Source organism: Cetorhinus maximus, chromosome 9 (genome assembly GCF_964194155.1).
Source record: "Cetorhinus maximus chromosome 9, sCetMax3.hap1.1, whole genome shotgun sequence".
NCBI lineage: Eukaryota > Metazoa > Chordata > Chondrichthyes > Lamniformes > Cetorhinidae > Cetorhinus > Cetorhinus maximus.
In genome coordinates this window covers 87,034,760-87,061,499 of record NC_135887.1, presented here as the reverse complement: position 1 = coordinate 87,061,499, position 26,740 = coordinate 87,034,760, and the positions used below count along the sequence as shown (strand labels likewise).

The 26,740-nt window shown below is 44.6% G+C and overlaps 2 protein-coding genes across 5 annotated transcripts in view; one reads left to right on the top strand and one right to left on the bottom strand.

Annotated features, from left to right (window-relative positions):
• LOC144684798 (lysosomal membrane ascorbate-dependent ferrireductase CYB561A3-like) overlaps positions 1-26,740 on the top strand; it is a 198,751-nt gene that overhangs the window by 98,669 nt on the left and 73,342 nt on the right. The gene's annotated exons all lie outside the window — the stretch shown is intronic.
• Positions 810-26,740, bottom strand: LOC144684793 (transmembrane protein 216-like). Of its 4 annotated transcripts, none has more exons than XM_078549024.1 (7): positions 26,505-26,740; positions 24,050-24,313; positions 23,579-23,672; positions 14,999-15,087; positions 14,582-14,674; positions 4,618-4,819; positions 810-4,085 (listed from the first exon to the last, which is right to left on the bottom strand). In XM_078549024.1, exons 5-7 carry the CDS (start codon positions 14,625-14,627, stop codon positions 4,067-4,069), a joined length of 267 nt encoding a protein of 88 aa, XP_078405150.1. In that variant the 5' UTR covers positions 14,628-14,674; positions 14,999-15,087; positions 23,579-23,672; positions 24,050-24,313; positions 26,505-26,740; the 3' UTR covers positions 810-4,066. The 4 variants fall into 4 exon arrangements, with proteins under 4 accessions (XP_078405150.1, XP_078405149.1, XP_078405148.1 ...); XM_078549023.1 differs by having other exon boundaries at positions 14,999-15,084; XM_078549022.1 differs by lacking the exon at positions 14,999-15,087.

Below are 26,740 nucleotides of genomic sequence, written 5' to 3'. Positions count from 1 at the left end.
TGAGTGTGGCTCACCCATACCCTTCTTGCACAAGAGAATTCCAATAGACCATGCATATAATTTCTGGCAGTAGTCTCTTAGGCGGTTCCTTCAAATAAAGGATGACTTGCTTCCACTCTTGGTTCGATGGGTTCTGAAATGGCTGTTAAGTCTAATACACAAATCTGCAGACTCTGCCACATGTGGTATAGCAGTAGTACTGGTTCGGGGCACACCATTCAACATTTATGTCACAGTGCAAACTACTTGCGTACTCCACATGAAATGTATCTTTCAGATTTTTTGTAATAAAAATGTAGAAAAAGGAAAAAGGTTGCCTCCATCACACCATAAACATGTTTTTGAGTGTATGTCATACAATTCTATCAAATCTGTTAAGCCCTTTGTGTATCTCAGTAGAAGCTGGTTGAGAAGTTTAGGATTAAGGCCTATAACCTAAGAATTAGAACCAGATCTCTCAGGAGTGAAATTAGGAAACACTTCCATACACAAAGGGTAGTAGTAGTAGTTATGAAATCTCTTCCACTAGCAATTGGCCTAACTTCAATTGCTGTTTATTTTAAATCTAAGCTCGATAATGCTTTTGGTTAACAAAAATCTTAAGGATATGGGCCAAAGGCCATATGGAATAGGTTGCAGACTAGCCATGATCTCAGTGAAGGGAAGAACAGACTAGAGCGGCTGAATGGCCTATTGCTGGTCCTAAATATATTAGCGTAATGGAGGCTCCAATCATTAGTATTCCAAGCAGGGGGTCCAGGTTATGTTACCAAGATTTTTTCCAAAGTATTTAAAAACAAAATCTTAGATTTCATTAAAAAATAAGCTTTAATTTTGCTAAGAAAGTGCTTTAAATGAGGACAGTTTTAAAAAAACTGATACAAATATAATAAATATATAAATGGCAAAAGTTAAAGATTCAAGATAATCTGCTAATAGGTATAACATTACACTCCTTTCCACAAATATAATGAGGATGTTTCTGTAATTAAGCAAGTTAGCAGAGTTAGGAAGATATATATTATATACAAGTAAACTATACAAAGGTGTTTCTAGTCATACATACAAATTTTTATCAGACTCTTTAAAGATGTATAAAAAAGTAATTTTCTGGTTTCAAAAAAATTTCCCAGCCACAAAAAAAACCAATGATCTTAGAATGTGCCTAAGTGATTCTCTATATAACCACACAATGTGCCTGTGACAAGAATTTCTGTATTACATAAAAAAGGACAAATCTGTATCTGTAGTACTTACTGCATTTAGCTGATATCACAATTAGAACAGTAATTCTTGTAGACCCACTAACTGCCATAAAGGTGCTGATTCAATGCATAGAACACTTGTTCTTCTTATTGCTACTTGCTGTGAACACAAGTTAAATTCCTGAGAGCAACCCAAACCCTATCAACTGACGGCAGCTAAAATGGGATAAATATCATCCACAGGGCCAAACAGGCTATATAAATCTTACAGTAAAGGTATCATAAGCAAATAGAAGTCACTAGGAGCACAAAAGTTCAGAACGATGTTGATTGAGTTAGAACTGTTGCATTAGTGAAAGTAAGCTAATGGTGAAATAAAGTTGAAATACATAGGCTGACAAAGAAGGGGAAAATTAATGGCACAGATACAAGGAGGATTTGATAATGATTAAAATGATCAGCACAGGCAAAAAGAGGAAGGAGAAAAACTGTGTGCTCAAGTTGACAGAGTGAGCCTCAAACAGCAGTGAATGGGAGTTCAGTTGATATAGCCCATGACTTTTACCTAAATAATTTAATCAAGTCCATCCTTAACCCAAATTTTAAGAAAGAGTACAATAACTGATTAAAAGCATTTTATTGTTAGCAAACCACCATGGATGGCAGAAGGAACTTGGGCCAGTAACGTAACTCAAGTGTCTTCACAAGTATTTCTGATAGAAAGTAAGGATTATTTTATCATAAAATGATTGATTATCATGACTTCTGCGAGTCTCATGTTGGTACACCCATATCCTAGATCAACTGATAGTTTTAAAACTGAGATTGATAGATTTTTGTTAGCCAAAGGCATTAGGACATATGAGGCAAAGGCAAGTAAATGCAGTTAGGTTGCATATCAAGCATGATCTTACTAAATTGCAAAACAGGCTTGAGGGACTAAGTGGCCTACTCCAGTTTCAAAGTTTCAATGATCAGTTTCTAAGTACCCACATTCATATTTTGGAAAGAAAAGTACCACCTATAAGTGTGGCTCAACTGTCTATTTGGACAGGTGTAAAAGAGGTTGGAGTTTTAGAGTCATTGCAGTGCAAAGCACTGTTGGTCAAAGATTTAAATGTTAAAAGATTGTTAGCCCATACAGTTACTAGTGGAACTGGAACTCAGAGCTAAACCTGTGTGGGGTTGACACAGCCACTCCAGTAAATGAGAGCAGCACTTTGCAAGAACAGCAGACTTCAACTTGAACTAGATCAAGAACCCAGATCATCCAGAGGCAGGAGACATGTTCAATTAATTCAGAAAACAACAGAGGCACAAAGAAGGGTAGAAAGTCACTTGGTATTTGGCCACTCAAGGAAGTCTCAAGAGCAATACCAAGTTACACACATTTCCCTGTAGCGCTATATTACATTGTGTATTCCCTGATATAATACTCAAACATTATATACTCAGATTTACCATAAGCAAAGGTAAGAAAGATTCACTAGCGTATTAAATAAAATGTATTAGATGGAATCCCTAATAGTTGTGGGTAAAATACATTGCTTGTAGCTACTACTGGCAGGAGATCTGCTATCATGTTATGTCACACTCATCTATCTTGCGCCATCCTCACACATCCACTGTAGCTTGTCTGCAACCACTCTGATATCAGTCATCCAACTACACCTAGGTTGAATCCTCTTTCCACTGCCCTCCACTTCATCCTCTAGGAGACATCTCTAACTTTTCAGTCCTGATCAAATGGCTGAAAACTGAAATTTTATTTTCAGGATGTCACTTGTTAGCTCATTTATCTTATGGTCTGATGTGGAATTCTTAGCATAGGTCTTAGCATCCACATTTCTATTTTCTTCCAAAATCTTTAATTATCCAGGTTTCTGAGGCATACAGGAAAGTGGATAGAATATAGGTTTTTTTTGCCTTGTTACAAGCTTGAGTTAACACATCCTTCACCTTCACAAAATTACTCCTGGTTATCTCTATCCTTCTTCTAACTTCTGCAACACACCTGTCATCTTCTGTTATCATTTGTCTTAAATATACATATTTTTCTACTTGCTCCAATGTGACGCCATCCACTTCAATCTTCACTAGTTTCTTTTAATGCATTCCTTCTAACTACATTTTTTTTTGTCTTTTTCGTGTTCATACTCAATACATTTTCTAAACTTCTAGATTGTACTTGATCTATGATATTTTGTAGGGCCTTTACATACTTCAGTTGACGCCAATGTCCTCAGAATAGTAAGGAGGAATCAAGCGGATTATTCTTGATTACCATCTTTTGGCACTCAAGGAAGTGTGCATGTGTATAGATTTGCCTGTGGATGAAATCAGAACTTGGCTTTGATGCTTTCCACAGCTGACACTCCATTTGTACTTATTGACACTCATGGTCTAGGTTCACAAATGAAGTGTAGATATTTGGTCATAAGCCCTGCATGAGTCGATGCCTTAAGACATGACAGAAAAGCGAGCAAATGAGGGTGGGTGCAGTGTCATTTCAGTAAATATATTACTGTACAAGGAGGGGGGAACAAGAGAGAAGGCTGGCTCCAGGCTGCCCTCATACACCCAATAGGCCTGACTCAAGGGTACATTTGACATCTAAACCATCTTTGCACAGCTGATGTTAGGGACAAGAGAGCAAAAGAAAGGGAATACAACATATGAAATAAATTGAACAAAAAGAAAAAACCCACAATCCAGTGACGATATAACTGTACAAAATATTGGCAATGTTATCTTTAAGATGACCACGTACAAAAACAGCATAAAATGTATTACAATTATTTTGCGGCCAGGGTAGAGAGACATTTCATCAGTTACAGGGCACATTCCCCTTCTTCAGATTTTCAGTCACTGATGACTGCACTAAGAAAACAAAATAAAATGTAAAATTAGAACCATCTTTCAGCTACCATAGATGCTTAATCATAGAAATTACTTTAATATTTTAAGTGGAGAGCATTAGGATTAGAGATAATAACCTATAAAACACAGACAAAGAGTTAGGTTAGATTTTCAGTCACTGTCCTCGAACAAATTTCCACAAATGGTGAGTGATAAAATCATGGAATCATTACTAGCCCTTTGAAAGGACACTTGATATGTTCCTGAGAAGAAAACATTGCCAGCTGTCAGGGCAAATGTTTAGTTAATTTAAATTGTGAATCGTAATGCTGGAGTTCTAGAAGTTGCTTGACTACCTTAGCAAAGAATACAAAACTTTTACAAGAAGGAAGGGTGGATTGGGTTCACATTGAAATTGAAGTATTTCCTGCCGATGTCACTTTCAAACCCAAAATTTATATTAGTGATATTTACACAATCAAATGCAAACAATGCACAACCATTTAAGAATGACTAACATCCAGGAATCTGGAAGGACATAGGTTCTGCTCACCTTGAAAAGCTTATCAAACCCACAGTGTTCAGAACCAGCTCAAAGATGTAAAACACTAATAGTATTGCATTGATCGTCACTTCCAGCTTCAGAACGTAGGTCTGGAGTAGCATATAATAAATAGCCATTATTGTAGATGGTCCAAGCAGCACCAGGCTAATAGTGAGAGGCACCTTACGCTGGGACAGATTCCCCTTGGAACCTAAGGAGGAATTAACAAGAGTGTTAAGATGGAAATGATAATACATTCACTCCTCCATACCTTAAAAATGGTGACTTCTTGCCATTTTCTCGGATCATAAATTAAGTATGAGGTTCCAGCACCTCTGGTACCTCTTGCTTCATTTATGATCCAAGAAAATGAGAGCTGTCTAACTCTTGAGCCACAAAAGACATCAGTCCTCACTTGAGCCACACTCACTCAGCAGTTTCTGCCCATGTCTCTTGCTGCTTTCCCCATTTAATATGTTCCACAGAAGTCAACATCTGGAAGCTTAAACCCAGTCTCTCTGTTGGTGAACTGCTTCCTTCTCATCAAGACTAGTCACTCACTTCATGCTCTACCATGTTCCAGTTCTATTTCACTGTGGAAATTCCTTCTTTTCTGGCTCCTTCTCCACATATCAATTCCTCACCCTCTTTTAATCCTCTCATCTTTCCTTCAAGATCCTTTACATCTCCTGCTCAAAGCACCTTCCTCATCAGATTCTATTGCATCTTGCCTTGGTCTCTGTAGCTACAAGACAATTCTATTGGAAGTTTTCAAACAACAGAATTTCTATATGTTTGGGTCTTTCATAGAGACCTTCTCAGGTTCAATGGCATCAATCACTCCCATAAATGATTAGTTCTGATGAAAGGTCATCAGCCTGAAATGTTAACTCTGTTCCTCTCTCCACAGATGCAGCCAGACCTGCTGAGTATTTCCAGCATTTTCTGTTTTTATTTGTGGTATATTTTAATTCCCATCTTTGCTTTGTCACAACTTTTATTAGACTTGACAGACCCCGGACATGAATTTTTCTCTCCATTTTGTTAATTCTGATCCTAGAATATGGAATTCAACCAGATTATCCTGATAACCACTGTTACTGACTCTCAAATGAATCAAGACATCTCAGCCATTATAGGTATGAAAAATCATAGAATGGCCCAAAATAACTTCCATTGTCTGACACATGACTGCATTAGGGATGCCATGAGGTGTAACTCAAGATCTTAGCTTAGTTATGGGAAGTTAAAAAAAAATTGCATTTCTCCTGCACCTTTCACAATTTAGTACATCCCAAAACAATTTATAGCCAATGATGTACTCTACAAGTGTAGTCATTGTTGTAATATAGAAAATGCAGCAAACAATTTGCTCACAGCTAGAATCCACAAACAGCAATGTGACAACCAGATTACTTTTAGTGATCCTGGTTGAGAAGGGGAGAACTTCTCTGCTCATCTTTTACATCCACCTAATGGGACCTCGATGTAACATCGCATCCAAAAAGTGATCTCTCCAACCACACAGCGCTCCATCAGTGCTGCATTGAATTGTCAGACTGGAATAAGATTTAAACCATTAACCTTCTGACTCAGAGGCAAGAATGCAAACACAAAGCCATGGCTGCACTGACTCAGATGCACTGGGAAGAGTAGCACCTCAGGGTTAAAGTGACCTTAACTTTGGCTCGATTGGAGATAAACCAAAACCCAGGCATACAACATTAGAAAAGGTCAACATCAAGGAATGAGGTAAAGAATCAAACAAGTTGCCTGAGGAGTGGGAAGGGGCGGGGGTGGGTGGTGGCGCTGGGGTGGCAGGTTGGGAAAGGAGTTATATTCAATCTTCATTGGGTGCCCAAATTCAAGTCGATTTTAACATGTACGGTCTTATCTTTAAACTCATCCATGGTCTTGCTATGCTTTATCTCAGCTATCTCCTCTAGCTGCAAGTCTCCACTTCTCCAAAACCAGCATTCTCCTTTCCTTGTGCCATGCTTCCTCTACGCTAGTCTTCAGTCCTTCAACCACTACTGCCCTTGGCTTTAGAAAACCCTGTCATCAATAACTTCATTTCCAGTTTTCAAAAACTTTCTCATCCTTTGTCCTCCCAACCCTGCTCTTCTCTTTCTCCTGTTCACTCTTTTTGCTCACTGCTGTGTAAAGTGCTCTGCGATTAAAAAAGATTTTTCCTGCCTTTTCCTTCATGGAACTGCCCTATAGTTTGTGGTTTGACGCATATGCTGACGACACCCAGCTCAACCTCATCACCACCTCTTTCGACGACTCCACTATGGCTAAATTATCAAACTGCTTGTCCAACATTCAGCACTAGACATGCAGAAATTTTATCCAATTAAATTTTGGGAACACAGAGACCATTGTCTTCAGTCCCTGCTACAAACTCCTTTCCCTTGTGACTGACTTCATCCCTCTCCCTGACAACTTTGAGGTTGAACCAGACTGTTCACAACCTTCATTCATATTTGTCCCAAGCCCAAGATGAGCTTCTGACCACATATCCACGCCACCACTAAGACCACCTCAGTATCAGATAAACCCACCCTGCCTCAGCTCATCTGCTGCTGAAATCCTCATCCATGCCTCTGTTTCCTCTAGACTTGACTATCCCTTACGTGACTCGATGCGAAACTTTACTTTACAATGCCCGTGAAGCACCTTGGGACATTATCACATTAATGGCACTATACAAAAGTTGTCTTATGTGCAAAATTTTAGAATTAATCTATAACAGTAACAACTTGTATTTAGATAGTATCTTTAACATTCCAAGGCCCTCCACAGGAATGTTATAAAAAAACTAGAAAACCAAGCCACCATATCATCATAAGGAGATATTTGACCAAGCTTTTGGTCACTTAGACTGAGAAGTAGATTTTAAGCAGAGTCTTAAAGGAGGAAAGAGGAGCAGAGAGGTGGAGAAGTTTAGGAAAGAAATTCCAGAGCTTAAGGGCTTGGCAGCTGAAAGCATGGCTGTCAACAGCTTTTTTTTTTCTTTATTCTTTCATGGGATAGTTGCCCATCCCCAATTGCCCTTCAACTGAGTGGCTTGCTAGGCCATTTCAGACAGCAGTTAAGAATCAACCACATTGCTGTGGGCCTGGAGTCACATGTAGCCAAGACCAAGTACAGACAGCAGATTTCCTTCCCTAATGGGCATTAGTGAACAAGATGCGTTTTTATGACAAACAACAATGGTTTCATGGTCACCATTACTGGGACTGGCTTTATTCCAGATTTATTAATTGAATTTAAATTCCACCAGCTGCCACGGTGGGATTTCAACCCATGTCTCCAGAGCATTTGTCTGGGCCTCTGGATTATTAGTCCAATGACATCACCACTATTTCACCATCTTCCCAAAGCAATAAAAATTTGAGATGCTCAAGAGACTGGAATTAGAGGGCCACAGGTATATTGGAAGTTTGTGTGGATGAAGGAGGTTACAGAGATAGGGAGGGTGACACAATGGAGGTATCTGAAGACAAGGACAAGAATTTTAAAATCCAAGCATTGCTTAAGCAGGAACCTATTTTAAATTTTAGATTTTCAAGTGTAAGGAAAACCAGGCCCGAGGCCAAAGCGGGACCGGGAGGCAGTGCGAGAGGAGCGGTGGCCTTGGTAGGATTTAAAAAGAGCAGGAGCTGAGAGACAGTGAAGATTTTAAAAGAGCGGGAGCTGGACTCAGGACTGAAAGCGGCACGAGGACAGAGCAAGAGTTCCAGGGAGACTCAGGGCTGAAAGTAGTTCGAGGACGGACCGAGAGTTATGGGGAGACTCAGGCTGACTCGAGAGGAGAGGCCAGCGAGAGCAGTATATAAGGGGTCGAAAAACAGAGGCCAAGACCGGAGAAGAGAGGCATGCCCTCAGGACCTTAAGGCGGCGGAGTTCGAAGTGACGTCATGATTCAAAAAAATGACGGGTGCAGGAGAGGCAGCTGATTGGTAAGGGCGGGCAGGTGAGTACTTATACTTTTTCTACTAATTAAACTGCTGCAGTCCATTAGCTTGAACAAAACAAGGTGAGGACTTTGGACTGTAGTGGGACTGTTTGGAATGGAATAAAGCCCCTAGCGTAATTAGTATTCTTTGAAGGGAGTAACTAACGAGCTTAATCTAAAGGGAAGTCACGGCAGCAGAGCTTGCACCAGTGACATACTCCTCCTGCGCTATGTGGGAAGTTATGGACACTTCCAGCGTCCCTGGCAACCATGTGTGCAGGAAGTGTGTCTAGCTGCAGCTGCCGGCTAACCACATTTTGGAGTTGGAGCTACGGGTCGATTCACTGTGGAATATCCACGATGCTGAGATTATCGTGGACAGCATGTTCAGTGAGATGGTCACACCGCAGGTAAAGACTGAGCAGGCAGAAAGGGGATGGGTGACCACCAGGCAGAGTAGAGGAAGGCAGGTAGTACAGGGGTCCCCTGTGCCATCCCGCTCTCTAACAGATATACCGTTTTGGATACTGCTGGGAGAGACGATTTCTCAGGGGAAAGCAGAAAGATCCTAAGTCCATTGCACCACAGGTAGCTCTGCTGCACAAGAGGGGAGGAAGAGGAGTGGCAGGGATATAGTGATAGGGGATTCAATAGTAAGGGGAACAGACAGATATTTCTGCAGCCACAAGAGACACTCCAGGATGGTATGCTGCCTCCCTGATGCCAGGGTCAAGGATGTCTCGGAGAGGCTGCAGGGCATTCTGAAGGTGGAGGGTGAACAGCCAGTGGCCATGGTACATATTGGTACCAACGACATACATAAAAAAAAAAGGGACGAGGTCCTACAAGCTGAATATAGGGAGTTAGGACATAAATTAAAAAGTAGGACCTCAAAAGGTAGTAATCTCATGATTACTACCAGTGCCACGTGCTAGCGAGAGTAGAAATAACAGGATATATCAGATGAATACGTGGCTGAAGAAATGGTGTAGAGGAGAGGGATTCAGATTCCTGGGACATTGGGGCTGGGTTGCATCTGGGCAGGACCGGAACCAATGTCCTTGGGTGGTGGTTGCTAGTGCGGTCGGGTAGGGTTTAAACTACAAGGGCAGGGGAATGCGAACCTGAGCAGGGAAACAGAGGAAGGGGGAACAAGGATAAAAACAAAAGACAGAAAAGTAAAAAGCAAAAGTGGAAGGCAGAAAAAACAAGAGCAAAAAAACTAATTGGGTCATAGTGCAAAATAAAGCTAAGATGACTAACAAGGTTAAAAAGACAAGTCTAAAGGTATTGTATCTTGATGCACGGAGCACTCACAATAAAGGTAGATGAATTAACAGCGCAAATAGATATAAACGGTTATGATATAGTTGCAATTACGGAGACATGGCTGCAGGGTGACTAAGGATGGGAACTGAACATCAAGGGGTATTCAATATTTAGGAAGGACAGACAAATAGGGAAAGGAGGTGGGGTAGCATTGTCAGTAAAAGAGGAAATCAATGCAATAGTGAGGAAGGATAGTGGCTCGTAAAATCACGATGTGGAATCTATTTGGGTGGAGATAAACACCAAGGGGCAGAAAACATTGGTGAGGGTTGTCTATAGGCCCCCAAACAGTAATGGAGATGTAAGGGAAGGCATTAAGCAGGAAATTAGAGACGCATGCAATAAAGGGTACAACTGTAAACATGGGTAACTTTAATCAACATATAGATTGGACAAACCAAACTAGCAATGATACTGTGGAGGATGATTTCCTGGAGTGTGTATGTGATGGTTTTTTAGACCAATATGTTGAGGAACCAACTAGAGGGCAGGCTATCCTATACTGGGTATTGTGCAATGAGAAAAAAATTAATTAACAATCTTGTTGTGCGGGGTCCCTTAGAGAAGGGCGACCATAAAATGGTAGAATTGTTCATTAGGGTGAAGAAGTTGAATCCGAAACTAGGGTCCCGAATCTAAATTAAGGGAACTACAAGGGTATGAGGTGCGAGTTGGGGAACCTTACTAAAAGGGTTGACTAAGCAATGGCTAATATTTAAGGAACGTATGCATGAATTACAACAATTATTCATTCCTGTCTGGCGCAGGAATAAAACAGGAAAGATGGCTCAACCATGGCTTACAAAAGAAATTAGGGATAGTATTAGATCCAAAGAGGAGATATTTAAAATTGCCAGAAAAAGCAGCAAGCCTGAGGATTGGGAGCAGTTTAGAGTTAAGCAAAAGTGGACAAAAAGATTGACCGAGAGGGGGAAAATGCAGTATGAGAGTAAACTTGCACAAAACATAAAAACTGACTGTAAAAGCTTCTATAAATGTGAAGAGAAAAGATTAGCGAAGACAAACATAGGTCCCTTACAGTCAGAAACAGAGGAAATCATAACGGGGAACAAAGAAATGGCAGAAGAATCGAACACATATTTTGGTTCTATCTTTACAAGAGGACAAAATTTCCCAGAAATGTTAGGGAACCAAGGGTCCAGTGAGAGGGAGGAATTGAAGAAAATCAGTATTAGTAAAAAAAAACGGTGCTAGAGAAATTAATGGGGTTAAAGGTTGAAAAATCCCAAGGGCCTGATAATCTATATCCCAGAGTACTAAAGGAAGTGTCCTGGAAATACTGGATGCATTGGTGCTCATCTTCCAAAATTCTCTAGACTCTGGAGCAGTTCCTACAGATTAAGGGTGGCAAATGTAACCCCACAATTTAAAAAAGGGAGAGAAAAAACAGAATTACAGACCAGTCAGCCTAACATCAGTAGTGCGGAAAATGCTAGAGTCCATTACAAAGACATGGTAACAGAACAGTTGGAAAGCATTAACGGGATTAGACAAAATCAGCATGGGTTTATGAAAAGGAAATCATGCTTAACTAATCTACTGGAGTTTGTTGAGGATGTAACTAGTAGGATAGATAAGGGAGAACCAGTGGATGTGGCGTATTTGGATTTCAAGAAGGCTTTTGATAAGGTCCCACGTAAGAGGCTAGTGGGCAAAATTAAAGCACATGGGATTGGGGGTAACATACTGGAGTGGATTGCGAATTGGTTGACAGACCAGAAACAGAGGGTGGGAATAAATGGGTCTTTTTCCAGGTGGCAGGCAGTGACTAGTGGTGTACTGCAGGGATCAGTGCTTGGGCCCCAGCTATTCACTATATATATATATATATATATATATATATAAATGACTTGGATGAGGAAACCAAATGCAATTATTTCCAAGTTTGCTGATGACAAAACTGGGCGGGGTCGAGAGTTGTGGGGAGGATGCAAGGAGGCTTTGTGGCGATTTAGACAAGTTGTGTGTGTGGGCAAACACATGACAGGTGCAGTATAATGTGTATGAATATGAAGTTATATGCTTTGGAGTGAAAAGCAGAAAGGCAGAGTATTATTTAAATGGTGATATATTGGGAAATGTGGATGTACAAAGGGATCTGGGTGTCCTTATACACCAGTGAATGAAAGTAAATGGGCAGGAGCAGCAAGCAATTAGGAAGGCAAATGATATGTTGGCCTTCATTGCAAGAGGATTTAAGTTCAGAAGTAGGGATGTCTGACTGCAGTTATACAGAGGCTTGGTGAGACCATACCTACAGTGGGATTTTCCGCAGCCGCCCGCCGCCGCGATCTTCCAGTCCCGCCATAAGTCAATGGACTTCTGTCTGAGGCGCTGCCTTGCCTGTGGCAGATCCAGCCTGTGACGGGGCTGGAAAATCCCAGCCCTGGAGTATTGTGTGCAGTTTTGGTCTCCGTGCCTAAGAAAGGATATACCTGCCATAGAGGGAGTGCAACGAAGGTTCATTAGGCTGATACCAGGAATGGCAGGACTGTCGTATGAGGAGAGATTGGTTCGACTGAGCCTGTATTCACTAGAGTTTAGAAGAATGAGAGGAGATCTGATTGAAACGTCTAAAATTCTAACAGGGCTAGACAGATTGGATGTAGGGAGGATGTTTCTCCTGGTTGGGGAGTCTAGAACCAGGGGCCACAGTCTCAAGATACGGGGCACGACTGAGATGAGGTAAACATTTCTTCACTCAGAGGGTGGTCAACCTGTGGAATTCTCTGCCACAGAAGGCTGTAGGGGCCAGGTTACTGAGTATATTCAAAAAAGAAATTGATAAATTTTTGGATATTAGAGACATCATGGGTATGGAGAGAAAGCAGGAATATAACATTGAGATAGAGGATCAGCCATGATCATATTGAATGGCGGAGCAGGCTCGAAGGGCCGAATGGCCTACTCCTGTTCTTAGTTTCTGTGATGATCAATGAGCACAGGGGTTATGGGTAAACAGGAATTGGTGAGAGTTAGGACACATGCAGCGGAGTTTTGGATGGCCCCAAGTTTACAGAGAATAGGATGGGCAAGCCTAGTCAGGAGTTCATTAGGACAGTCAAGTCTGAAGGTAAAAAAGGTAAGGATGCGGGTTTCAACAGATGAGCTGAGATAGGGATGATGCTATGAACATGGAAATAGGAGAGGAGAGGAGAGAGGTGGTGGTGAGGAAACTGACAATCTCTTTCTAAAGGAATGGACCAAGGATAAGATCCCTGGGGTACACCTGAGGTAATGGTACAGGAGAAGGAATAGAAGCCATTGCAAGTGATACGCTGACTACAGTTGGATAGATAAGAAAGGAACCAGGTGAACACAGTCCCATCCAACTGGATGACATTGGACAGGCATTGGAAGAGGATGGGGTCAACCATGACAAAGGTTCGACAAAGACCCATATCAAAAAGGGTGAGGACTGGTGGTTTACCTTCGTCACAATACATAGGATGTTGTTCGTAACGTTGGTAAGTGCCATTTCAGTACTGTGGCAGGGGTGGAAATTTATCATAATTTAACATGGAAATATGGGCAAAGGCTTAGGAGGCAACAACATGTTCAAGCACTTTGGAGAGGAAGGAAGGTTGGAGATGGAGGACAGAGGGATCATGGGTGGTTTTTGTTTCGAGGAGAGGGATGATGACAATAGATTTGAAGGAGAAAGGAACAGAACCTGAGAAGAGAGAACTGTCAACAATATCAGCCAACGTGGGGACCAAGAAGGGAAGTTGAGTGGTCAGCAGTTTAGTGGGAATAGGGTCGAGAGAGCAGGAGGTGGCTTACATGGACAAGATGAGCTCGGAAAGGGAACATGGGAGATAGAAGAGAAACTAGAGGAAGATGTATGTTCAAGGCTAGGGCAGGGGGAACCTTGGAAGAAGTTTGGGCTAGGGAAATGGCAGAGGCAGCCAATTGTCACTAAACTGGAAACCATCCAAAGAAGTCCATGAGCTCACCACACTTGTTATTGGAGGCAAATGTGGAGGACAAGGGGGAGAGCAGTTTAAGAAGATGGTCTGCAGTAGAGAAAAGAAGCCAAGGAAGGCCAGTGAGAGTGAGTAATGTTTTCAATGGGAACTATGGCGTCAAAAGTGGGGGTAAAGTGTGTTGAACAGATTGGTAGCTGCAGAAATGTTATGTTGAACCAAAGCCTAGGCAGTGAGATTTTCACTTGCAGTTGCAAGTGAATTGGGAGAGTTTATTTTCCCAGGAGCAGACACAGAAGGAAGGAAGGTTGGAAGGGGGAAGTGTGTAGAGAGTGATACATTTAAAAAAGTGATCAGAAATGGCCTTAGCTTTGATGGCACAGAAGCAGCAAAGCCACTTGTGATGACAAGGTCAAGGGAGTTCCTATGAATGCATTGGAGGGAGAGATTTAAGAAGGGTAAGAGGGCAGTGAACTTGAGAGCATGATGAATGGAGATGAACTCACCAAGAGGTGGTGTAGAGGCTGAGGAGGAAAGGAGTGAAGATATCTAGGTGAGAACATCTTCATGGTACTTGGGTGGGCAGTAGAAAAATGAGTATCTTGAATGAGAGATGAGAGGGGTGGAAAAGAAAGTAAGACTCTCCAAGGAGGAGAAAACATCAGAGGAATACAAGGACAGATTAAGGCATGACTTGATGGGATGAACCATATGACCCACTGTAACAGTCACTTACCAAAAAATATTCTTGTTACTTCAACTCCAAGGTACAGAAAGAGCATCACTAGATCTAAAACCAGATTTACGGAGGTATATGGCAAGAGCAGACCTATAATATAACATAGCAGAAAAACATTTACAGGAGGGCAAAAGCAGACTTATACACAGAAGTACATTTTTGGTATTAGTCAAGACCAGACCCTGCCACAGAGGAAGCATATTAATGATACACAAAGATCAAACCAGCAAAAGCAGCTACCAGTATGGGCAGTCTGTTGGCCAAGAGAATGGGAGATGCAACTATTATAAATCATGTTCCTCCAAATTCCTTTCAATCATGTCTGTTATGACCGGGATGGGAGGAGTGCGCAGTTTATCTCGCCCCACTACTCTGCAGGTTGCACCATTAGTTTAAAAGTTTAATTCCACTCACCAAAATGGCCAATTACTTACCTTTGCTACTGTTTGACCCAGAATGAGAGAGACTGTAACCAGGCTTCTTTCAGTAAACTCAGAATGCTGCTGAAAAAAGAGACATGTCTAAGCTTTTCATCTTGCATTCATCAGGACACTTGCACAAATACCAGTATAAAAGGGAAGACAACAAGTCAAGTTCAGTTTTAATGACAGCATGTATGCCAAAATAGATGTTGCCGCCATAGGATCCCCTCTAGGCACAGCTCTCTCAAACATCTTTGTTGGGTTCCATGAGAACCATGTCTTCCATGAGAAACATGTCTTCAATGGAATAACTTCCTACCTCACATATTTCCGATACGTGGATGATGTTTGCTATAATTAAATCCGCAGCTGCATGTAACAATTTCCTTACATGTCTTGATGGGCTCCATTCTGCACTCAAATTCACCTATGAAATGGAGCAGTTAAATGAACTCTCGTTCCTTGACATACTAGTTGGGAAATCTGCCAGGGGATTCTCTACCACAAGCCTACCTTCATTGGTCAATATACATGTTGGGATTCTTATAGTTCCACGTGCTAAGATTGGTCTTATAAAAATAAATAGTAAAAATAAAAAGTAAATAGGGCCCGAGCCATTTGATCACCATGCAAGCTTGATGCTAAAATACAGCATCAAAGGCATCCTGCAGGATAATGGCTACACTGATTAGATCATTTCGCACTGTATCACGCAAGCTAATGAACAGGACTAAGACCATCACTTTCGGCCCTGAAAAGTGCCCAGTCTACTTACGATTACCCTGGATAGGCAAGGTTTCTCAAAATTTGAGCAACGTGTGAAGCTAGCTACTTCACACTAATACTAAGCAGTAGCAACGAGTAGTATTCGTCACTAACAGAATGCTGCCATCAAGCCAAAAAGATGTTCTGCCTATCAAATGAGTAGAGGTAAATTAATTTCAGTGCCGGCGTGATGCCAGGTATGTAGGCCGTACAATCCACCAGTCTTTGGGATGTATCAAACAGCATATCCCAACCGCTGTTTGCAATGGACAGGGTACAGTCCGTACCCAACCAGCCCGTGCTTGCAAAACTCAAAAGCACGGTGTCCAACATTAGATTTGATTCCGCAATTGGACAACATTTGCTGAACAATCCTCAATGTGCCAAGAGTTACGCTGACAACCAATAAAATTGTCTGTCGGGCTTGCAGTATGGCACATTCGTGTATACTGGAAGCTACAAGTATTAATACACAGGGCCCTGTTTTTTGCAGACAGAAAGAACATATACATATATTGCACCTGTTTCAGCTAAACAAAATAAAAGTGATAGCCATTTGCTGACTCATTCCTCAGGGCAATGCCATGACCAATCAGGGTCAAGCCTCCTGGTTTAAGTTTCAAACAATGCCTGGCAGTTAACTGTCAGTCACCATCAGTGATGCATTCTCCATAGCAACATGACTTGCCAACCAACCAACCAGCACTCTCTTCACATACAGTATAAATTGTTTTCCTCTTATATTGGTATTTTTGCAAGTGTCCTGATGAGTACAAGACAAATAGCTTAGACATGTCTTTTTTTAAAAAAAGCGATACTCAAGTTCTGCAAACTCAATGATTGATTTATTATAAAACAAAACTTATTTTTTCAAGCAAGTTTCAAGAACTGGTTAACACAATTATACTCTGGAAATGTAATGATCTATCCCTTTTAAAAAATATCCCAGCACACACTCATACAAACAAAATAGGGTCTCTCTGCAGAGATGTAAAATAAAAGATAAAGTTTGTAGGGTCTCAATGCTGTTGATCTGGAGTTCCCTCGTGCGAAGATGGGCTGCTGGTCCCAGTAGATTTGTGGAGGTTCTCACCAACAGAGCTTCAGCGTGGAGGAGAATATAGAGCTGGACCAATTCTTCCTGTCTCAGCTTTGCAGGTCCAAAATACAAGTTACACTCAGAGGAGGATTCTCTGGCTACAGGTTTATAACCACACAAACAATTTTAGCCACGGCAGAGTGAGATAGAGTCAGTTAGGGTAGCCTTTCTGCTCAGCTTATTCCCCAGCAAGACTGAATTCACAAAACAACAGGTTCAAACTTAAAGCTTCTCTTTGCCATGTGACTTCTAGTAAATCACTTGCCTATGTCTTTACCAGTTTCCGCACCCCACCGCCCCCCCATCAATTAAAGTTCAAAACAAATGAAAAGCTCTTTTTCAAGTGCCATGCTGATCAGGTGATTTCTTGGAAAAGGCATGCTTGTTGACAGGTCCAAGGTGAACTTATGACCCTTTTTTAAAAAAACTCCAGGTCAGCATCCAAATGTCCAGATAAAACAATGTCCTCCCATATTTTAAAAGAAAATTCCTGTTCATGAAAATATGGCTTTCCCAACATCTTTCAAAATGTGTTTTATTGGACAAGTAGTAATCTGGGAAAACATGTCCAGGGCAAGCAATTGACCAGCTAATCATTGCTGGATTTATGCTCAGATTTCTATTAAGTGCAAAAGTCATTTCGAACATGATCAGTATATGTCAGTTGGTTTCTAAAACTATCAAATAGGTTTATTCACAGGTGGTTATTCATACAATTAAGCAGTAAGCCAGTTTGGAGGTCAGTTGACATAAAGCAGCTTTAAATCAGTTCACGAAAGGTTTAAACAGATAAATAAATCATTTCTGTTTGTTCCTTTGAATGGCTCTCTTTTCAGGACTTTCAAATAAACAACAAACACTTCTCGGAAGGGAGTAACTATCTGATCCCCACTCGTCATTCTTTCTTGAAATTACTTGAACATTGCACTCAGAGCTGCATTTTGCCAAAACCAAAACTAATTGGTATATCAACAGTGCCAACAACACCATCTCTACTTCACTACTGTTTCTATTGACTCCTCCACTGCATATGATTTGTCACACTGCTTATCTGACACCAAATACTGGATGAGCAGAAATTTTCTCCAATTAAATATTAGGAAAACTGAGGCCTTTATCTTTGACAAAAACAGAATTACCTGTAAAAACTCAGCAGGTCTGGCAGCATCGGCGGAGAAGAAAAGAGTTGACGTTTCGAGTCCTCGTGACCCTTCAACAGAACTGAGTAATATTAGGAGAAAGTTGAAATATAAGCTGGTTTAAGGTGGGGGTGGGGGGGGGGGGGGGGGGGGGGTGGTTGTAGGGACAAGCAAGCAGTGATAGGAGCAGATAATCAAAAGATATCACAGACAAAGGAACAAAGAGGTGTTGAAGGTGGTGATATTATCTAAGAAAATGTGCTAATTAAGAATGGATGGCAGGACACTCAAGGTACAGCTCTAGTGGGGGCGGGGTGGAAAGACTGACAAGGCATTACACGTATAGATTTAAAAATAATGGAAATAGGTGGGAAAAGAAAAATCTATATAAATTATTGGAAAAAACAAAAGGGAGGGGGAAGAAACGGAAAGGGGGTGGGGATGGAGGAGAGAGTTCAAGATCTAAAGTTGTTGAATTCAATATTCAGTCCGGAAGGCTGTAAAGTGCCTAGTCGGAAGATGAGGTGCTGTTCCTCCAGTTTGCGTTGGGCTTCACTGGAACAATGCAGCAAGCCAAGGACAGACATGTGGGCAAGAGAACAGGGTGGAGTGTTAAAATGGCAAGCGATAGGGAGGTTTGGGTCTTTCTTGCGGACAGACCACAGGTGTTCTGCAAAGCGGTCGCCCAGTTTACGTTTGGTCTCTCCAATGTAGAGGAGACCGCATTGGGAGCAACGAATGCAGTAGACTAAGTTAGGGGAAATGCAAGTGAAATGCTGCTTCACTTGAAAGGAGTGTTTGGGCCCTTGGACGGTGAGGAGAGAGGAAGTGAAGGGGCAGGTGTTGCATCTTCTGCGTGGGCATGGGGAGGTGCCATAGGTGGGGGTTGAGGAGTAGGGGGTGATGGAGGAGTGGACCAGGGTGTCCCAGAGGGAACGATCCCTATGGAATGCCGCCAGGGTGGGTGAAGGGAAGATGTGTTTGGTGGTGGCATCATGCTGGAGTTGGCGGAAATGGCGGAGGATGATCCTTTGAATGCGGAGGCTGGTGGGGTGATAAGTGAGGACAAGGGGAACCCTATCATGTTTCTGGGAGGGAGGAGAAGGCGTTAGGGCGGATGTGCAGGAGATGAACCGGACACGGTTGAGAGCCCTGTCAACAACCGTGGGTGGAAAACCTCGGTTAAGGAAGAAGGAGGACATGTCAGAGGAACTGTTTTTGAAGGTACCATCATCAGAACAGATGCGACGGAGGCAAAGGAACTGAGAGAATGGGATGGAGTCCTTACAGGAAGCGGGGTGTGAGGAGCTGTAGTCGAGGTAGCTGTGGGAGTCGGTAGGCTTGTAATGGATATTGGTGGACAGTCTATCACCAGAAATTGAGACAGAGAGGTCAAGGAAGGGAAGGGAAGTGTCAGAGATGGACCATGTGAAAATGATGGAGGGGTGGAAATTGGAAGCAAAATTAATAAATTTTTCCAGGTCCCGACGAGAGCATGAAGCAGCACCGAAGTAATCATCGATGTACTGGAGAAAGAGTTGTGGGAGGGGGCTGGAGTAGGACTGGAACAAGGAATGTTCTACATACCCCATAAAGAGACAGGCATAGCTGGGGCCCATGCGGGTACCCATAGCCACACCTTTTATTTGGAGGAAGTGAGAGGAGTTAAAGGAGAAATTGTTCAGTGTGAGAACAAGTTCAGCCAGACGGAGGAGAGTAGTGGTGGATAGGGATTGTTCGGGCCTCTGTTCAAGGAAGAAGCTAAGGGCCCTCAGACCATCCTGGTGGGGGATGGAGGTGTAGAGGGATTGGATGTCCATGGTGAAGAGGAAACGATTGGGGCCAGGGAACTGGAAATTGTTGATGTGACGTAAGGTGTCAGAGGAATCACGGATGTAGGTGGGAAGGGACTGGACAAGGGGAGAGAGAAGGGAGTCAAGATAACGAGAAATGAGTTCCGTGGGGCAGGAACAGGCTGACACAATCGGTCTGCCGGGACAGTTCTGTTTGTGGATTTTGGGTAGGAGGTAGAAGCGGGCCGTCCGAGGTTGGGCGACTATCAGGTTGGAAGCTGTGGGAGGAAGATCTCCAGAGGAGATGAGGTCAGTAACAGTCCTGGAAACAATGGCTTGATGTTCAGTGGTGGGGTCATGGTCCAGGGAGAGGTAGGAGGAAGTGTCTGCGAGTTGACGCTCAGCCTCCGCGAGGTAGAGGTCAGTGCGCCAGACAACAACAGCACCACCCTTGTCAGCGGGTATCTTTGGCCTGTCTTCAGTCCTGCCAAAATCTCCATTTCCTAGATACTGACTCCATCCACCTCCCTAAGGCTGAACCAGATTATCTGCAACCTTGGTGTGCCACATTGATCATTCCAAACCCCTATTTTAATCACCAAGAATGCCTACTTCTATAATGTTGCCCTTTGTTGCTCCTAACTCAGCCTATCTGCTGCTGAAACCCTCATCCATGTTTTTGTTACCTCCTGACTAGACTATTTCAATGCTCTCCTTGCAAGCCTCTAATCTTCCACCCTCTGACCTCGAGCTCAAAAATTTTACTCCCTGCACCCTAACTCATACCAAGTTTTGTTCACTCATCATCCTTGTGCTCACTGACCTACATTGGTTCCCAGTCCAGTAGTGCCTCAATTTTGAACTTCGCATCCTGGACTTCAAATCCCTCCATGCTCTCGGCCCCCCCTATCACTGTAACCTCCTGCAGCCCCACAACCCTGAGAACTCAGTTCCTCTAATTCTGGCTTCTCATGCATCCCTGCCTTTATTTGCCCATAATTGGCAGCTGTTCATTCAGCTGCCCAGGCCCTAATCTCTGGAATTCCCTTCCTAGTCTCTCCACCTCTCCCTCCTCCTTTAAAACACTCCTTACCACATGACCTAATATCTATTTATGTAGCTCAGTGTCAAATTTTGACTGATAATAAAACGTTCCAAAGTGTTTTGCAATATTATGTTAATAGGGATCCTGTAGATGTAGTATACCTGGACTTCCAGAAGGCCTTTGATAAGGTGCCGCACAAAAGATTAAAACACAAGATAAGATCACACAGAGTTAGGGGTAATATATTAGCTCGAATAGAGGATTGGATAACCAACAGAAAGCAGAGAGGTGGGATAAATGGGTCTTTTTCTGGATGGCAAGCTGTAACTAGTGGGGTGCCATAGGGTTCGGTCCTTGGGCTCCAACTATTTACAATCTATATTAATGACTTGGATTCGGGATAGAAGGTACTGTAGTTAAATTTACAAATGACACCAAAATAGGTGGAAAAGTAAGATGCAATGAAGAAATTTACAAATGGATAAAGACAGGTTAAGTGAATGGGCCAAAATTTGGCAGAGGTTTGGTGTGAGGTTATCCATTTTGGTCGGAAGAATAAAAAGGCGACTTATTATTTAAATGGAGAGAAACTTCAGAATGCTTCAGTGCAGAGGGAGCTGGGTGTCCTCGTGCATGAATCGCTGAAAACTAGTATGCAGGTACAGCAGGTAATAAGAAAGGCAAATGGAATTTTGGCATTTATTGCTAAAGGAAGAGTGTATAAAAATAGGGAAGTCTTGTTGCAACTGTACAAGGCATTGGTGAGACCGCACCTGGAGTACTGTGCAATTTTGGTCCCCTTGAGGAAGGATGTAGTTGCATTGGAGGTGGTTCAGCGGAGGTTCACTAGATTGATTCCAGAGATGCGGGGCTTGTTTTATGAGGAGACATTGAGCTGTTTAGGCCTATACTTGCTAGAGTTTAGAAGGATGAGGGGAGATCTAATTGAGGTATATATGATGCTAAAGAGGATAGACGAAGTAGTAGTGGAGCAGATGTTTCCCCTTGTGGGGCACTCTTGAATGAGAGGCCATAGTTTTAGGCTAAGGGGTGGTAGATTTAAATCAAAGGTGAGGAGGAATTAGTTTTCTCAAAAGGTCGTGAATCTGTGGAATTCACTACCTCAGAGTGCAGTGGATGCTGGGACGCTGAATAAATTTGAGGAGATAGACAGATTTTTAATTAGTAACGGTTTGAATGGTTATGGGAGAGTGGAGTGGAGGCCAAAATGAGATCAGCCATGATCGTATTGAATGGTGGGGCAGGCTCAAGGGGCTGAATTGTCTACTCCTGCTCCTAGTTTTTATGTTCTAACTCTATTAATGCAAGCTATTGCTGTTATAGCCTATGGGATATATCTGTGCTTTCAGAAGTTGACCTGCAAGACTGAAGCATTTTACTTAAACAATGAACAACCAGTTCCATAACATGCATAGAAGCATATTGATGGTCACCTGTGCTGATTCTGCTGGAGCTATTCTGACAGGTTGTAGCTTTAATTTATAGCCTGGTGATACACCAGTTAGTCCAGGCACTTGGGTGAGATACCTTTCTTTTACTTTTTTATACTACTTTGTACTAAGTTTTCTCTACCCTTGTCTCCCAAAGCTGTTTATTGACAGGTATAGTACCATGCATGCTATCCAATACCTCACCTTATGGATGTAATTTAGTAAAAATCTGATGTGAAAGTTCAGTTCAATTTTAGCAGCATCACAACCAGGGCTGGTGCTATCAATTGCACACATGCATGCTCTAGGGATTTTTAGATAACAATCAAACAGGAATGCCAACCATAGAGGCTAGGATTAACAATTTTGGTGTGACGCATATATGAAACCTGAGATCTGAATTATAGTTCAGTCACTCACTGCATAAGCTTGTTGAGCCGTCAGGGTCGATGTTGTCCGACGTTTTTAATTTTAGGAAGAGGAGAGATAATCAATAGAACAACACTGAATTCCTATGGTTAACTTTAAACATTTCAAAGACCTGGTTCTTTGGGTTTGTGCAATCTCTGGTGTGGCATCAAACTGTATAGCTGACTAGAGTCTAAGATTTGATAGCCTATGTGTGCTGAAAGCATGTTTGGCCAGATAAACAGTTGGGAGGGGCTCAAGCCTCAGCAGCTCTACCCCTATATACACCAAATAAGCTATTTCCAATGACTAGTTATGTTGCTGAAATACATATGGGTACAAAAGCACTGAAACAGAATAGGATTGAGACCTCTGAAAAATCACCTTCGGACAATCACAATCTCATTTATTTAATAAAATGCATTCATCTAGCATCTTCATATAGAAAAATAGCCCAATGTATAAAGAATGGCTGGTTAAAGAAAGGCATGGAGGACACAGAATTGTAACCCATCAAGAATCACTGGCAAGAACAGAAAATTCACAGGAAAAAAGTTGAGTTTTCAGTTGAATTGGAATGTTTATTTTTCCGACTGAATTTTCATTTTATTGCTGAGAATATAATTTAGAAAAATTGTAAGCCTTGTGTTTTCCTCCATTTGAAAAATTACTGAAACGAGTACGAACATAAAACACAACTTTTTCACTAAAATTATCAAAGTGCAAAATATAGGAACACTTTTTACCCTCAATCTACTTCGTCACTAATCACAAAATAATGTGATCTGCATTGTGTTTAATTTATCCCAAAAGGACACAGATAAAGAGAAAATAACAGTTAAAATACACTCACACCAGGATTCAAAACCTACTTTTGTATATGAAAAGAAGGATCTCTGCCACAAAGTACGCTGCATAGTACCAGCTGTTCAGGAATAGCAGAACTTCCAGTGAAGTCAAGGAGAGCTGATGAAAAAACATTAAGGAAACACCACACATACAAATCTTTATTACTACAGCTTTTTTATTTCAAAAGAATTTCAGTGTTGGTTTAATCTCCCAGTGATTAGAACTGATAAGATTTTTCATAATGAGATTGATAATTCAAGTACGAGTTGCTTTGTCCTGTGGCCTCATATCAACCAAGTTCAAACAACCTAAGGTTCATTTCATGTAGAACCTACACAATCAGCAGAGGGGAGACTTTGAAGCTAGGACTCAGAGTGAAGAATGATACTTCAATTCTCATTTGTTGCCCTATTTCAATCTTCAATATTTTTGTGTGCTTGCAGTCGCAAAAAAAAGAGTAAATTTTGCACCAACTTTACTTCACAAAAGGATACAACTGGAGGAGGTTTTCCTGCAAAAGATGACAAAAGTCATTAAAAACTTGCGAATATGATCCAGGAACTGCTCAATTTGAAAACACACCATTTAATCTGGTATGGTGTCAGGCAGACCAGGAAGGTCTGGATTTGATCCATGCTGTGTCCGCTGATCTGAGTCAGGCAGGATGCTATACGTTGACAAAATCCAGGCAGAGCTCTGCTGCTCATGGTAAAATTGCCAGTCAATACTGTTTGACGAGGTTCACACTGCAAGGTTGTCTATTTGTAAACATTTTAATGAGCAATTTATAATTGGGTGGGCCGTACCCAACACCACCCCACTCCTCCAACCAACTCCCCCCACCGCTCCTCCAACCGACCCCCCGCCACCGCTCCTCCGGCCGACACCCGCCCTCTCCACCGGCCGACCCCCCCCCCTCTTCTCCTCCGACCGAGCCCCCACCCCCCTTCTCCTCCGACCGACCCCCCATCCCCCTCCTCCTCCGACCGACCCCCCCCCTCCTCCTCCGACCGACCCCCCCCCTCCTCCTCCGACCGACCCCCCCCTCCTCCTCCTCCTCCTCCTCCGACCGACCCCCCCCCTCCTCCTCCGACCCCCCCCTCCTCTTCCGACCGACCCCCCCCTCCTCCTCCGACCGACCCCTCCCCTCTTCTCCTCCGACCGACCCCTCCCCTCTTCTCCTCCGACCGACCCCTCCCCTCTTCTCCTCCGACCGACCCCTCCCCTCTTCTCCTCCGACCGACCCCTCCCCTCTTCTCCTCCGACCGACCCCTCCCCCTTCTCCTCCGACCGACCCCTCCCCTCTTCTCCTCCGACCGACCCCTCCCCTCTTCTCCTCCGACCGACCCCTCCCCTCTTCTCCTCCGACCGACCCCTCCCCTCTTCTCCTCCGACCGACCCCTCCCCTCTTCTCCTCCTCCTCCCGGGCCCCTTCCCCCCGGCCGCATCTCCACCCCCACAAGAACCCCCACCCACCTGTCTGGCCATCCATATCTCCACACCCACGACCGCCCCCCCACCCAACGACCCCGCCGTCCGCATCGCCCCCACCCCCGACCCACCCATCCGCAAACCCCCCGACACCCCACCCCCACCCCCCACGACCCCCCACACCCCACCACACCCCCCCATCGCCTCCAACCCCCCCCATCCCCACCGCCTCCAACCCCCCCCACCCCCACCGCCTCCAACCCCCCCCACCCCCACCGCCTCCAACCCCCCCATTCCCACCCCCCCACCCCCATCACCCCCATCCCCCCCACCCCCCCCATCGCCACCTCCCCCACCACCCCCATCGCCACAGCCCCCATCGCCACCTCCCCCACCCCCCCCATCGCCACCTCCCCCACCCCCCCCATCGCCACCTCCCCCACCCCCCCCATCGCCACCTCCCCCACCCCCCCCATCGCCACCTCCCCCACCCCCCCCATCGCCACCTCCCCCACCCCCCCCATCGCCATCTCCCCCACCCCCCCCCATCGCCACCTCCCCCACCCCCCCCCATCGCCACCTCCCCCACCACCCCCCCATCGCCACCTCCCCCACCACCCCCCCATCGCCACCTCCCCCACCACCCCCCCATCGCCACCTCCCCCACCACCCCCCCATCGCCACCTCCCCCACCACCCCCCCATCGCCACCTCCCCCACCACCCCCCCATCGCCACCTCCCCCACCACCCCCCCATCGCCACCTCCCCCACCCCCCCCATCGTCACCTCCCCCACCACCCCCCATCGCCACCTCCCCCACCCCCCCCATCGCCACCTCCCCCACCCACCCCCCATCGCCACCTCCCCCACCCACCCCCCATCGCCACCTCCCCCACCCACCCCCCATCGCCACCTCCCCCACGACCCCCCCGTCACCCCCACGACCCCCCCCCCATCGCCACCCCCACGACCCCCCCCATCGCCACCCCCACGACCCCCCCCATCGCCACCCCCACGACGCCCCCCATCGCCACCCCCACGACGCCTCCCATCGCCACCCCCACGACCCCCCCCATCGCCACCCCCACGACCCACCCCCATCGCCACCCCCACGACCCCCCCCATCGCCACCCCCACGACCCCCCCCCATCGCCACCCCCACGACCCCCCCCCATCGCCACCCCCACGACCCCCCCCCATCGCCACCCCCACGACCCCCCCCCATCGCCACCCCCACGACCCCCCCACATCGCCACCCCCACGACCCCCCCCATCGCCACACCCACGACCCCCCCCCATCGCCACCCCCACGACCCCCCGTCCGCATCGCCACCCCTACGACCCCATCGCCCCCGTCCTCATCGTCACCCTCACGACACCGCCCCCCCCTACCCCACCGTCCGCATCGCCACCCCCACATACGCCTAACCCACACAACCGCGTCACCTCCTCCCTACATAACCACCTCCTTACGCTGTTTCAACCAACTCCTCTCCTCCTCACCACCGGTTCCCTTACCTCTCGCCATCTTGCGTTTCCTCAACAACGGTTTCCAGTATCACTCCGTCACTTCCTGGTAACCAGGCCCAGGCCGAGTAACCCCGCTGGACGGACACCTTCAATCCGTTTAAACAGAATGAGCAACGCTTCTCTGCGGCCTGCCCCCGAAAGTGATCAGTTTTATAAATCATACTGAACAGAATATAGGACTCATACCACTTGCCACCCGAAACGGCGGCAAGTTTTTCTTTCCC